This window comes from Ylistrum balloti, unplaced genomic scaffold (assembly GCF_031769215.1).
Source record: "Ylistrum balloti isolate Yb309-2 unplaced genomic scaffold, AGI_CSIRO_Ybal_v1 Utg370368, whole genome shotgun sequence".
Classification (NCBI taxonomy): domain Eukaryota; kingdom Metazoa; phylum Mollusca; class Bivalvia; order Pectinida; family Pectinidae; genus Ylistrum; species Ylistrum balloti.
In genome coordinates this window covers 1,327,937-1,344,379 of record NW_026782259.1, presented here as the reverse complement: position 1 = coordinate 1,344,379, position 16,443 = coordinate 1,327,937, and the positions used below count along the sequence as shown (strand labels likewise).

The 16,443-nt window shown below is 33.8% G+C and overlaps 1 protein-coding gene across 1 annotated transcript in view; it reads right to left on the bottom strand.

The window, feature by feature from the left end:
- The window catches only part of LOC132553938 (sal-like protein 1), a 58,362-nt gene that overhangs the window by 21,590 nt on the left and 20,329 nt on the right, over positions 1-16,443 (bottom strand). Inside the window, exon 2 of the mRNA XM_060218233.1 lies at positions 10,986-11,999. Within this exon, the coding sequence (XP_060074216.1) occupies positions 10,986-11,999 (1,014 nt within the window). The remainder of the gene's footprint in view (positions 1-10,985; positions 12,000-16,443) is intronic.

The following is a 16,443-nucleotide window of genomic DNA, read 5'->3' as shown; positions in this document are numbered from 1 at the left end:
CCCCCTTATCTCCTTCCAGGATATTGCCCAATGTCATATATACCATAACACCTTAACATAACAATCCCTTCTCCTCACACTTTCCACAGCGATAGGTAAAATCATCTCCAATTAATATAGATTGTAACAGTTACAGTACTGTATAGTGCATTTACATCACATTAAGCATACACACCCAGATAAACCATAAGACAAGAGATACATTTAAAAATTAAATTAATTTTGTAAGTCATAGATCTTTGCATGTTAAAATCAATATTGCATATTTATGCTTTTGTGAATACCCTATAAATAACATAGTGCATGAGAAGAACACTAGATATTTCAATGTTTTTTCGAAGATTAGAGAAATAATTTTAGATTTAAACAAATCCAGTTTTAGTATTGTTTTGTCTAAATTTGATTGAAATACAATTAATTGTTGATATATAGAGGTAAAGTCGGGATCTGTAACGTGCACCAATGTATCGGGTGTGAGGGGTATACACCTGGTGCCGCCAGTGGAATGACGGACTCGCCGACAGGTACAAATCGCCAGGTAGATAAGTCTATATACCATGTAACTCACCTTTGTGTCAGGTGCACTTGCTTAGACCACAGGTAAACCAGTACTAATCAATTTCCACATTGCTAATATTTCTAATCAAAACAAAACCTTACCTATAGGTACAAAAACCATTATTTCGCACCTTGGTTCTCGTAATGGATACCCCTATCTCACACACAACAAACTTAATTGCAGTTGTAAACCGATAATTAAAAATTATAAAATGAATTATTTCCAATAAGCTGATTACCCTGATCAAGGGAAGGAGGACACCAGAACCCTGCCTATAACTAAATAACAGGCTAAACGTCTGGTCAGTCACAGATCAACGATGTCTGCCAAGACCGTTTACCGTTTCTTATTTACAGACAAAATCAAGTGTAAATAAAATGGTATGTCCAGGGCGATATATGACAGCAGAAAAGATGGATTATCAAATAATAATTTCTTTATAATAAAGATCACAAATGAAATCATAAAATTTTCAACATAAATGTATGCAATATTGGAATTCTATTATCACTGACAAGCATACTCTGTCCAACCAAATTTGGCCTCAAATAATCACCATTTCCACAATTTTACTCAATTACTTTATTTCTATCTTTTATTTTTTTGAATTTCCTATTTTATATTTGTGATGGCTATGTTAACAGAAATAGTTGTATTTATTACAACCCCGCTACGACCAGTAGATACACTTATGAGGTAAGAAGTTTTCTGTATATAGAGGAGAATTGAAGACTTGGTGATGATCCACGGAGTCTATCTATCTACAGTCAATAACAATAGTTTGGTACCTCTAATACTACAGCATACAATTTCAATAATCCAATTGGGACAGCACCAAAAGGCTACCCAGACAGTATAGACATTTCTGTTCTCACACAATACAGCCTCTTCATAAATCTCATACATTCAAGCAAATCATCTTCCACTGTCAACCAAATACACTTATTTCCAATTTTTCTCTGCATCACTCCCCTATTGGGAAATGAAGTTATATTTGTCCTTGTCTTTCAAACGTCACATTACCAGGATATTGATGGAAATATGACGGCTGTGGAAATTTCTCTGCTCGGCCAATAGATCATACCAAATTTAATAAATCAATTTTCTTCCACACTTTGTAGAATTCGACTTGATCCAGAATTGATTGTCACGACCCTTGCACATAGTAAATAGCACTGTCACGCCAGTGCAAAAGAAACACGGCCCTCTCAACACCCACAATATGTCATCTGGAAGTATTGCTATCCCTGGGTTGGTGTAAAACTTGGCCAGTAAAGATTCTCCCATGATGCGACAGTATCAGGGACATGTTTCAGAGAAAACATTTCGTCTTACATAAAATATCCCCTTATAGTTTAAATATCTCCATTAAAAAATAGTTTTGTGTGACCTTGACCTGACCTTTAAGTATTTCATTAGATGGACATGAGAATCTCTGATCATACCTTATGTCTTTCCATTTCATCGTTTATAGATATGTTCAATGATTGACTCGTCTGTGAACTATTATAGCAGATACTGCATCAACTCATGGCATCGGGAAAAAAAGGTCTTGTAATATTAAATCTGATGATAAAACCATATCTCTTACAACTGTCTTTGTAAACCTAATTTCAACCTAAACCGAACAAAAGACAGAGTTTCACAAACCTTACCTTTCTCACCATTATCTTAGCACAGTAGGTGATAGCAAAATGAGAAAAAACAGAGAAACCTTTATGGGAAAATTGACTTTCCAATCAATATTTCTCTTTTAACAACTAATAATTTGTGATTTATTATTGTGCCTGAAGCAACATGCTGATAGTACAAAGTAAGTCTAGACTTATCAATATTTTACATTTTGCCGAACGACTCGCTTTTTCTCACTAATCGTATTTGGATCATCTTTCCTTTGACATTTTCAGCATTTAATGGAATCTGTTAACATGTGTATCACTGACCTGCCCGACCTGGTGATTTGATATAGCGATTGTGATGTATATTTCATATTTGACAAGTATTGATCCAGATTCCAGACGGCAAATTTTTCCCCTATCCAACTGCATCATAATTAAGCGGCACTCGTGATGCATGGCTGGGTCCTTGATGCGGAAGAAGGCGAGCATTGAAGTGCTATGTGAGAGCTTAGATTTTGCTGCCCCAATAGCGGCCCATCCATGGACTTCAGTCCTATTATAAGACCTCAGAGTTTATCATTAGAACTCTGATTTACCGAGGCTGGTTCCCTGAATACAAAGACATCTGTACATCTAACACACTAATAACATTATGACACTTTATTTTGATCCTAAAAACTCTTTGCAGTTGTATATAAACCGCTTCTGATCTGGCATTGTGTGATGACTACCTTTAAAAGTGCACTCTCTCAATGTCCATTGTGTTTGACCAATCATTCTGAAATTGCTTCATAAATCAAAATATTCAGAGCTGATTATTCCAAATAAATGACACTATACTAACAAATAATTGGAGTAAAAACCACCACATCCGGATTGGTGCAGCTATCTGCAATGTACACAAAAATAATCCCTAAATTGCCTTTGTCAAAAACTCTTATTTTTTCATTTTCCTTTTTCATCAATCTCACACTTTTGTTGCATACTTCTATTTTCTACGAGAAAAAAAGTAAGAATATTTAAAAGTGCATGTAACAAAGGTCAAATACCGGTCTGGAGGCACTCCAATGGGATAGCCTTTTGTCTCATATTTTATTTAAATAATTTGAGGCAAGGTTGTGAGTTGTTCACTTTCATGTTTCCACTGTTGGCTGTACTATTGGTTTTAGTGCCATATGGCTTGGAAGTCAAAAGGCTTCATTTCCTACTCCAAGGATTATCATATGGCATAATCCTATTTTATTGCAGATACTGCCACTAAATTATTTGAAACTTAAAAAAAACACCAATGAAGAGCCATAAATCAGCAAGCCCCAATAACCAAACTATCTCATGACAAATGTATGACTTATTTTCAAATATCAAAAGATAAATTTATTATTTTGTATTCCTCTGGGAGAAAATGGATTTTCATCTTATACGTTTGGTATAAAGAAGTAATTTAAACATGCGAACGAGCTGTTCTAGTTTTGTTAACCTTACCTGAGCTAATCAAACAATCACTTCAAATAAATTTGATCAAAAAAATTGAACTTTAAAGCTAATTTTCAAAATGATTCCTTAGTGCTGACTTTCATCAATTTAGAAAGACATATGGGCATTTAAAAGAAATAAAAATGCTAAAAAATTATCTTTTAAAACAAATAGAATCCATTTGAAGTCACACATGATTTTGCATGTGTTTTTTCTAATCAACATAAGAACACATACGTACACCAAGCTAGACGCACGTTCTCACAATAAAAAACCTCATCATGTCCTCATTGAAAACGAATACATCACACTACAGTGATGGAGCAAACAACATGCACATCACATTAACAAATCTATTTCTCTGACAAATTTTGTCTTTGAAATTTACACTTTTATTGGGCTCATCTTCTCTCAATCATAGTTTTGACATTCACGCCAAATCAATTGTTCAATATTAAGATTGATCAGTGACAGAAACTGTGTGAAATAGACAAAGCGAAACAAACACGTTCCCTTTTATCAAAACTTTAAGAGTAATAAATTGGCCCTTTGATCCTGAGCTACTGAAAACTGTTGGTAAATGACGTATGATGCATGCAGTTGAAAAATGGTCACAATACATATCACTGTACAATACATATCGGTTGGTTACACTTGTACACAATATAGTTGCATGCTACATTCAGGTGAAATGCCAAGGTGATTGTTGGTGCGGAACTGTTTTTGCATGGTATTTTTAAACTAATTACTTAGGAGTCAACAAAGCAATCAATTTTTGATACATATTTGATGGCGTTAATTTCTCTGTAAGCACCCGAGTGCGCACGTTGTATCCCATTACCCAAACAGCTTCAACCTCCATACTTCAAATGATTCAATGTGTGTTAAAACAAATGATTTTTATGTCTCAAGATTTGTAACATATTCAATGTGGCAGAACAATTGAAAACAGGGTTAAACATACCAGTGGTTAAATAATAGATTTGACAATCATACCGGTCTTATTAAGCTTATAACAAAGATAAACATAATCCATTATGGACTAAAAGATGATATTGAACAAAGGCCTGCCATAATATACTCATCAATGATGAAAGTTCTGCCATTGCCCAGGCTTGCCTGACAACCTACACATCATGGCCAAAACTTTTTATCAGTGTGAATTCTACAATGGAAACGTAGCTATGATCATGTGATCACTTGTTTTAATATCTATAAAATGGACGCCAATGCCTGAATTCCCTGCGTCACAAAGTCAATACCTTACTAAACTATTGTGAAATGAAAACATAGAATCAATATCATTTTCATAAATCTACAAGGTCTCATATAAATGCTTTCAAAACTTAATGAATAAAGTCATATAAATAAAAACTTTATCATGATGAAACATTGTATTCGTGACTGAATCAAAACAATAGCGGCATCTCCCTACCAGGTACACGACTGGAGTTTAAACACCACGTATCGCAATCTCACATTACATTACATTTCAAAATAATTTACAAATACCATGTCAGGAATGATTAAAAGGTTTCCGTGCATATAAAAATGAAAGATTTGCATGAAATTAAAACGGGACATTAATTTTATTCACCAGATTTACAACATTTATTTTTGTAATTGATGTAGTCGGGATATATTAGTACAGACTTGGACGGGTTTACCGATGTGTTGAGAAGGATATAAACTCAAGCACTATTGATCTACTCTTATGATATATCTCATTAAAAGTGGGGGACACTCCAGCCAATTATAGATTTAACCTTTTGATGTTAGTGAGGAACATTTTGAGTTATATTTTTATGTCTTCAGATCCATCGCCCAGCACACTCTTATTGGTGAATAGACTGTCTATTTCAATATCTTTAATTTTATACAGTGACTTTCAAATTTTCAAAAAGAAAAAATTGACACCTACATTTCTTAACAAAATTCACACAGTTATAGAGATATCACTCAATCATACCTAGTATTATTGCTACAGGTTTTTTGTCATTATGTCTTCAAGTAGTATTCATGTGAGTTAGATGCAGGAGATTGATCCCCAACTTAGGCAACACAACTGATGGTTATGTTCAATATTTTATAATTTGTCAGTGTACGGCTGAGTAGGTCATATTCAATCCATGATGACTGGCCACAATAAAGTGACATTAAGCATTTTAGTGTGATATGATATTGATTCCTTACAGGTATGCTACAGAACCGCGGTAAGATAGATGGCGACATCAAACATGGTTACAAAATGGGTTAGCATTAATAACAAGTCTCTACAAGTTGCATAAGTAATGTTGCCAGTGCCCTGTGGCCATCAACCCATTCCCCTTGACCATTTATGTGCTAAAATTCTCTGGTGATAGCTGTGTAATGGTTTTCAACGCATCTACCTACGTGAAAGGAAAGAAACCAAACGTGTTGATGTATTCAGAATATGGTTCTTATTCCATACTGAAAATTATTTTACTGAAATAACGAAGGGAAGCCTTTAGATGGATGGATAAAAGGATATTGTACTCTAAACTGTGATGCCAAAATTACCAGAGGCTTGTCCACTTAAATAAGGTAATTTCTGTAACTACTAAAACAGTCCAAAGTAGTGAGAGGTCAACTTTGACACAGAGAAACAAGCCAATCTATTCTACTGCTGAAGTTTGTTATAAAACCTTATTCTGATGTATAGGAATAACAAAATGATCCAGCGAGGAAAAATTTGTGATGGTTTTATTTTTCCATATAAGCAAGGACTCCCTATTCTGTCCCTCCTAACCATAACATAACTATATTCTAAAAAGCTTTAAAAAATGGCCTCTGCGACCCGTCAGACCATAATCCAATTTGGATTTTCAGTTTCTTTCACTTAGGTATGAGAAATAGTCTTTCGGATGGCTTGTGTAGCCTATATATTGCATAAAACTTGACATCATGCTAAAATGGCCAATTTATATACGACATTTATTAGATTGTGACAGTCCCGTTCTATATCATTATTAGTGTACGCCATCAAACACTGACATATTCCCAACAAAATTAGTCGAGCCTCGCAAACCTATCTTAATCTGCGATATTACCATACATATCAGTATTAGTCCGATGCACTGGGACATCAGATAAATCGCAGTGCAAATTCATATTTTTACTCATGCAATCTTCCACGCGAACACATCCTTTTTTCCTGTGCATGTTACACTAGTTGAGTTAACGTTTCTGACTGGATTTTAGCTGCCGATATTAAATGTCAAATCCATATTTATCACCAGTAATCTATTATATTTAATCATCACTTTCTGGACAATGGCAGTTATTTTCCCAAGAGCAATCTATCATATTCCATGACATTTCAAAATTATCCAACTAAAACATATCATAATATAATTGGTGCTGTCTACAGCAGGTACAGCGAGCTGGCATTGTTACGAGTGGTGATCACTGCACAACACCAACACTACACGCTCACAGGAAGCTTGCCCAATTGTCCTGGCCATGTCAAGTCATGATGAACTCATTTGTCATTCTTTCATCCATTTTCATCAATTTCTTTCAATTCGTAATCATTTTCAAATCTCCAATTATATAAACGGAAAATAAAGTTTAATATTTTTGTCACATTTACTTTAAAAGAAAATACAATGTCTTAAGTGTGCCTTTGTGGGACTAATGACTTCATGTGGAGAATTGCTTGGGCAAATGGTGATGGATCTAACATTTGTTTTGAACAATAAGTTGCATGAATCAGTTATGTAAACTAATATTGAAGTAGAGATCTGATGTTGATATATTGACCCAACAAAGAAAGAAACTGAATGACCATAAAGACTTTGAATCATTCCACCTAAGAAACTGACCAATGAAAACTTACCATAAAACCCTTAACTGACCATTGATGACATACCCTCTAACCAATTATAGTGATATACCCTCCAACCCAGAAACTGACAAATGATAATATACCCTCCAACCCAGGAACTGAGTGATTACTATGATAATGCCTTTAAACCCAGTCATTGAACAGAAGTACAAATTTGGTATGGCCTGGTCTCTCCTACCGTCTATGGTCTCTGTACTCAGAGACTGACCAATCATAAAGATCCTTACAAGATGATTCCTGATACTGTAACAATCCTATTAAATCAGACTGGACCTTAAGGACAGTATATAGAGACCATTCATCACCGAAATTTGTTATAAAGACACCTTCAATTTATTGGAAATCTAAACTTATAAAACCACAATAATGCCTGTTATAGGTGTGATGTCCTGTGTGATTCAACAAGTAATAAGTAATCTATGAAGGGTTGGTCATTAAGTAGTGTCCCCTTCAGCCTTACATCATACCTGTAGTTCTGCATCATAGCTTGGATAACGACAAATCAATTACAGGTAAAAATTATCGATAAAAGTTCTCTCCGCATAGCTGAGCAAATATTTTTATTTCCACATTAAGCAAATATCTTCCAGTTTTATAGGTCCTCTTTATGGTCCACAGCTAATATGGAAATATTAAAATTTCATATTGTGCGAGCAGCCTTAATTGAGTTATAATTCATCAGAGACCACAAAAAAAAACTGGCATTCTCCGTTATTGAATAATATTCAACAAATTTATCTATATGTACATGGCAAAGACTCAATACCTGGTCGCAGTGTGGTGGATGAGTAGGTCGTATGCGCAGTGACTGGCTAGCCAGTCATGTAAGTGTACTGCCCTAGCCCAAAGTGTTTTACAACACATAGATATAGCCAACACCTGCATATGTTCATACGCAGGTGAAATAAAAATCTGCATGAATAAAAAATTGATAAATACTTTCATAGAGTGCATATTGCCATGAAATATTGCTCAGGAATCAATAAAATAGGATTATCTCCCCCTGAATCAATTACAACACTCCATTCAAATTCAATGTTTGTGCTATCTATAGCTTTCATCTTAAAATTTTCACTTTTGCTCGAGTTTAATACAGAAATGTGCCTCCAGATATTAATAAATGAAAAGAAAATTTCTATCTTTTTTGCGCATTAAGATCTACAAACGTATCCAGCACATCATCAGGCCCTATCTGATTGTCGAGCTGTGATGTATGTGTTCGGTTTGTCGCCAGTTACTCAGTTCATAAATGTCCCACAACATCATGTGAAACAACGTTACAAGTTTTATGGGTGAAAAAAGGTTCACTGGGCCCGTGTCACCTTAATCTTCAGTCTTATTTTGTAGAAATCCAATTAACATGTCATTAAAAGTAAGTTCTTTTTAAAAACCATTCTTTTTCCTTTGATGTTTGAACGAGATAAATGTTTTTAAAAATGTTTTCAAAATGCAATCAAATGTATATGCATATCTCCAGTTGTTCCACAACAACTATAAAATATCATCAATAGTATTCATGTTTTCATGTTATGCATTACATAGCAGTTTTAATGTCATTATGTGTAATATATTACAAAGCAGTTTTAATGTCATTATGTGTAATATATTACAAAGCAGTGTTAATGTCATTATGTGTAATATATCACAAAGCAGTGTTAATGTCATTATATATATTACAAAGCAGTGTTAATGTCATTATGTGTAATATATTACAAAGCAGTGTTAATGTCATTATGTGTAATATATTACAAAGCAGTTTTAATGTCATTATGTGTAATATATTACAAAGCAGTTTTAATGTCATTATGTGTAATATATTACAAAGCAGTGTTAATGTCATTATGTGTAATATATTACATAGCAGTTTTAATGTCATTATGTGTAATATATTACAAAGCAGTTTTAATGTCATTATGTGTAATATATTACAAAGCAGTTTTAATGTCATATGTGTAATATATTACAAAGCAGTTTTAATGTCATTATGTGTAATATATTACAAAGCAGTTTTAATGTCATTATGTGTAATATATTACAAAGAAGTTTTAATGTCATTATGTGTAATATATTACAAAGCAGTGTTAATGTCATTATGTGTAATATATTACAAAGCAGTGTTAATGTCATTATGTGTAATATATTACATAGCAGTTTTAATGTCATTATGTGTAATATATTACATAGCAGTTTTAATGTCATTATGTGTAATATATTACAAAGCATTTTTTATATCATTATGTGTAATATATTACAAAGCAGTGTTAATGTCATTATGTGTAATATATTACAAAGCATTTTTTATATCATTATGTGTAATATATTACAAAGCAGTGTTAATGTCATTATGTGTAATATATTACAAAGCAGTGTTAATGTCATTATGTGTAATATATTACATAGCAGTATAGATGTCCATCGTGTAATATACTTCATTCTTTGTGATGTATTAACAGAAGTTGCAATGTTTTTCTATAATTCTTTCTGTGAGATACATGTGACATTTCAAGCTGTGACAAACAAACCCTTGACAATAAACAATACATGAGAGTAAAATTTTTCCAAATACGTATTTTTTGATGTTCCAAAAAGATTCTGATAAACCCAATATTTCAAATGAAATGAAAAAATGAAACAAATGTTTGTAACATTTAACACATTTACATACATGTAAATGAACATGACATTCTGAAATTGATCTTTACACAGTAGTTTGATTCCCTAATTAATGATCAGATGAAACATAATGATTATCACAGCTTGTTTTACACGTACAGTAATACAAATTAGTGATAGAGCACAAAAAGGCCTAATTAAGCAAATCAACATCATTACAGATACAAAAACGTGAGAAAAAAACCTGTAAATACTGATTTGTTTTAACACCATTAGTTTGGTTCCTTTCTGATAGTTCATTTTATGTTTATATTACCTCTCACTTCAGACATAACATCAGAATATTTTCTTTTGGTTAGTTTCTCATCTCAATGAAATGCTGTCCCAGATTTTCTATTCTTAATTCTTCATTTTCAAACTTATTCTATTCTTCTTATTCTATTCTTCTTTCATTTATTCTATTATTCTTCTCTTGTCACATAACTGCTTTCTTCCTAATGCAACATCTTTATCCCCTTCCTTCATTTGTGTATCCCATCACTTCCTCTCGTCACCTGACTGTATCATTACATCATCACTATCTTTATCCATTACCTTATTCTGTCTATCCCATCACTTCCTCTCTTGTCACCTGACTGTATTATTACATCATCACTATCTTTATCCCTTACCTTATTCTGTTTATCCCATCACTTCCTCTCTTGTCACCTGACTGTATTATTACATCATCACTATCTTTATCCCTTACTTTTTTCTGTCTATCCCATCACTGGTAATTATATATAAAAAGCAGAACAGCAAGAAAAAGCTGAGAAAACAAAAAATAAAGCATAAAAATATTAAAAGTACTTACACATTGACAGCCTGGCGAAATCAGATGTTTCTGGCACCACAGTGGCCTTGGATACAGCATCGTTGCTAGGGAGTGGTTGCGATGATGGAATAGGCTTGGAGGACAGCGAAGGTGTGGTGGTTGATGAAGATGAAACCATTGATGATGATTCTGATGAGGAGGGTTTTGAGGATACTGTAGAAGTGTGGTCTGCACTAGTGATTTCGGGCAGTCCAGCTGATTGGATACACGAGGTCAACTCCTTCAGAGGATATGTTGACGAGGAAACAGGTGGTGTGAGGAGTGAGAGATGACCATTGGGCAGTGGTGAGGAGCTGGACATTCCCATTAATAGCTGTTGCTGTAACTGTTGTATCAGCTGCAACTGCACTAGCTGTTGTTGCTGTAGGCTGTACAGTGTGGTGTGTAACATGGCTAAGTCTGAGGGAGGCAAGTTGTTCTCTGCAAACTGAGCCACTGCTGCCTTAGTGGCAGTTATTGGCTCTAAAGTGACATTGTTATTGGTGGGTAAAAAAGATGAAAATGGCAACATAAACTGGGGAAGTTGTAAAGAGAGGTCAGCTTTACTTTCTGACGATAACTTTCCATAGTCATTTTCTTTGTCATTTATTTCATCAATATCATCCAAATCATCTTCGTCTGACACTTCACCATTAAGGTATGAGTCCTCCATTATGCCATCCTCTTCGTCCATTTCGTCCCCGAAGGCCTCTGTCTGATCTTCCTCCTCTTCTTCCTCCTCCGATTGGTCCATGTGAGTCTCGCCGTCTGAGCCGTCACGAGCGGTCACATCGGATACTTTGCTCATTCTCGGGATTTTGCTGCTTCGCTCTAAATGATTGTCACTCTGTGAGTTATCACTGTCGTTGGCATCAAAGAACACTACCACTCGTTTCTGACTGCAAGCTTTTTTGTGAGCCAGAAAAGTGGCTAAGTCTGGAAATTCTTCGCGGCACTTACCACAAACATGTGCATCACCTCCTGGTGAGGAAGTTGGTGACTGACTGTTTTCACCTGAAAAATACAAAATACACAATCAGTGACCTTCACAAGGAAATGCATGTCTGATCAAGTTTTTATTTAGTGTAAATTATTACTGATTAAAACATTTTTTGTATCTTACAAATAAAGGATTGTGTTCATGTACAATTTTAAACCTGGCAGGCTTTGTTGTATTACAAGTACTTTCTCATATGTTTCAGATATACAGACGACAGGTACATCCATAGTCAGCAAAGTCTGTGTTTGAAGAAATCAAAGACATTTAATCTTGACTGATGATGGCAAGAAAGAGATGTAAATTGCAACATAAAAATAATATTATATTTCTTCGTGGCAAAGATGTCCATATGTTCACACATCCCATCCAGACAGGTAACATGGATTTATTATAAGCCTGCGGTATTTAATTCTCCGTTTGAAATACGTGTTTGGTCAGGTGATCAGGGTTTCCTGTGATGTGGGTATTTTCGTTTTGACAGGTAACGGCCTTAGACCACGACACACAATGTAATCTCCTGGCCATGTACTGTCTAGCATCAAGTGCAAACATCTGAGTGACATTTTTTAGGATGACTTGAGAGTTCTTCATCATTATTTGCTTTAAAGAGTTTCAGCGACTGAGATTTCTTGAATGTCTTTGGGGTTATCAGACAGATAACGTAAGTAATGATAAGTTGGATGACAGGGATGATGATTACACTGACATCAGAACAACTGGACCATGTCAAGAACAAATATCAAAATTGTTAAAATCCTTTTATTACACAATAAAAATTTGTACAGAAATGCACTTTGGGGACCGTCTGCTGTCAACTCCTGAAGATTATTATTGAATTTTTCATAGAACGACGCAAACTCAAATTTGTAAGTCTAACTGTAAAATGTATCAATAAATTTGTCCTACAGAAAATATGACTAGTAAGAGATCCCAAAGATCCTTTTCATACTTCATAAAGTAAATACAAACCAGTAGTCTATTATAATATACATCAAATCAATATACATTTAAAAATATATTTATAAAGTTTTATTGCAAAAGGTGAAAAAGAGCATTTTTGGAAAGTGAGAAGGATGTGCCAATTTTTCATCATAAAAGTTTTTTGTTTGAGAATACCGAATAAGTTATTCACAAATCAGGGATTTGAGAGTACGTAATTGATGAGATTTATTTACTGTGGTGACACAAGGACCAATACACTTGCATGTAATCTCTTCAAATCAGCATATAGTTTCTAAAAATATTCAATACTACTGAAATTTGTATTCCTATAGCCTAAGGTACTGCATATTAAGATGACAACAATTTTAGGTAGGTATTCCGAAAAACATTTGGCAAATAATAAAAACCAATAAATTCAAAGAATTGATATGAAAATTTATCATGTCTTATAGAATTTTCTCTCTTCGCATGAAATAGAATTAATGCATAAAAATTATAATCAAAATCCAAACTCTATGCATGAATGAAGACTGTATGTATAAAGTTTAATTTTACATTCCATTTCAAATTTCAATGCTTCTTTAAAATATTGACTATCAAGTCATCTTTATGGCGTTGACTGAAGTGCTATGCATAATAAATTGAGATCAGTTATCTTGGAAAATGTTTGCATTTTTGTGTGTATACAAGTTTATATTGCAGAGATCAAATTCCTACATTAATTTCAAACAAAAATGACTCCTTAAGTAAAATATTTCTATATGGTAACAGAAAATATGAAGATGTCACCGTCTTTTGCAAGTTATACAAGATCAATCATGTTTAGTAAAATAAACTCAACATTGTGTGGTCTGTTCTCTGTTAACAAAACATTTAGCTCAAAACACAATAATCCATTGAACTAAAATTAACATACTCTTTTCATTTCTATCTAAAGTTGTGAGATTCCATTAGCATATCCTTTATCAAACTTAACACGAAGTTATAACATTTTATAATCTGCATTAAATTTGTGATTAAATATCTCTTTTTTTTACCAGCAAAGTCAATGAGCAGATCAGGTAACTTTTGTCTATTTAAGGCACCTGTGTATGCTGGGAGTCTCAAGACTATCGCATGGTAACAAGAAAAAAAACACTTGTAAAAACAAGAATTATTTCTGATCCGTTCACACTTGGTGGGTAAAAATGTTGATCATCCTTTTGACGTGTCAATATCTATCACTTGGTCACGTTGACAGGTTATCAACTTCAGGCATCAATAGACAAGATAGACAAAGAAATACTGCTTTACAATGGTTTGTCCTATAAGTCATCCAGTTTGATGGATACCGATTGAATCGTCCCGAAAAGAAAAATCTCAAATTGAAGGTGATCTGATTCATTACTATCAATCTATAGACGGATGATATCCGGTAATCCAAACAGAAAAGAATAACTTCCTTTCAAATCAAAACTCCTTTTTTTCTCTCTGTAATTTTCAATTTGCACTTCCTATGTATTTGAAGTTTAATTACGAAACAACCGTTTTTATATTTATTTGCAGCCAACATTTCTGATCATCTAGAAAATGCTGTTCAAGCTAAAATTTACAGCCTTAAATTAACAGAGTTCCTCTAATTCTATAGATATTTTCAAGTCATTTCTCGCAGAAATATGCTTAAAGATTTTTTTCAGAATTTTCATGCCTTAAGATATTGCCATCAGCGTTTAGTTTTAGCATACTTTTACATGTGAATAACAGAAATATGTTATATATGCAGCAAGTCAGCTGGATCTTGTAAAAAAATAAGAACCAAAACTCAAAAATTCCTCAGCTAATTGGGTGACTGTTAAAATTACCATAAAACTACTATCTATTACATGAATTATTGATATAAAGAGGCTGGCTCCCTAACTTCCCTGGGGCAACCATATCATAAAATGGATCCAAAAATGAAAACTACTCCTCAAATTTCTGTCTGTAAGAAATGTCTTGTGAATTGGCTCTGAAATGAAATGTTGTTTGTAGAATTTTAATGAACACTTTTCTGATAAAGTACCAAATGGCTGTCACTTTTTGTTGTTGTTTATTTCATGTTTACTTGCCACAGTTAACTTAGCAACCCAATTTCTACAATTTCTGAAAATTTACTACATTTGCAGAACGTTTCCAAGCTAAGTGCAAATAGCAAATAGTTGAATCCAGGGTTAGAATTGACAGATCCCCATTATCTCAATCAGGCAGTGACTTTTGGAACTGACCAGAAACTCCTGATTGGAGCAGATTGGTACTGATATATGAATGCTGACTGGTGTTGTTAACAAGAGGAACTGACCAGATCACCGCTATCTCTTACCATTCACAGGGTTGCTTGTTACCAGATTCTGGAGGCTGAAACAGACCCCTCCAGTTGACCTCTCAGGAAAATGTAAGTGACCCTGGTTATTTATCCTTAACAGGCTAAATCAACTGTGTCATACATGGTTCTGGTAGAGTAATCTTATAAAAATATATAATCACACAGCTCACATGTTGTTTTAACTCTATAAAGGGGCAGATTAGTACAGTCAAAGTTTACCATTTCCCATAGTATAGTCTCAGCATACATTGGAAATAAACGATTCAGACATGAAATTGAAAACAATTTTTGATGTTTTAAGTTTAAGCATTTATTTATATTTTGAAATCAAAGATTTTCTACATCAGAGGAGAATATTAAGCTGATTTGATTCTCAGCACATGGCCAAACGAAGATGTGCCCCAAATCATCCAAGCCCAAATATGATTGCACCTTGGCATATGGGGCCCTTCAAGTGAAGCCAGCCATACAATCATACGGTTCTGGGGAAATGGAGAAGCCTGTTCCGAGAGAAATCATTTATAGGTTTATGAAATATGCTAAAATTTAACCTAACAAACAAAAAGTTAATATCAAACCTCATTTTTTTGTAAAAATTAGCAATAATTTGATGATTTTTTTAAAATGCAAGTTGATTCCTAGTGTTGTAGAAAAAAAACTGATACTTAAATTAAAAAGAGAAAAAAAAAAACTGACATGAATTACATGGATCACAAAATCTGATATAAAGAGTTATGTATACAGATTTCTCAAATAATGCCCTTTCCATTCTGACAAAAAAATGATTTAACTTAAGGAATCCTAAGGGACCAATAAGCTGCCCCCAGTTTCTCAATGGTCCAAACATATGGCAAGTTCTGTATTTTTAGTGCTGAAATCATGACATGTGATGTCTTCGAATCAACATCTCCCCGCATTGTCCTACCATCTCGACACCCTAGGGAGCTACAAACTACCCCATTACCAAATCTCTAATGAGGCAAAAGAATGAAGCTCCCATTTTTTACTCGGTACCAATTATGGCTTAATGAAGAAATCAGTTATACTCACTGCTGTTTAATTATGATTAATATTATGCAATTTTGAAAGAATTAAGTTAGTTGAAGATAAAAAATTCTCACTGATAATAATTCTGTCTTAATTATTGCCAGAATTTTATTTCTGAGATGATACTG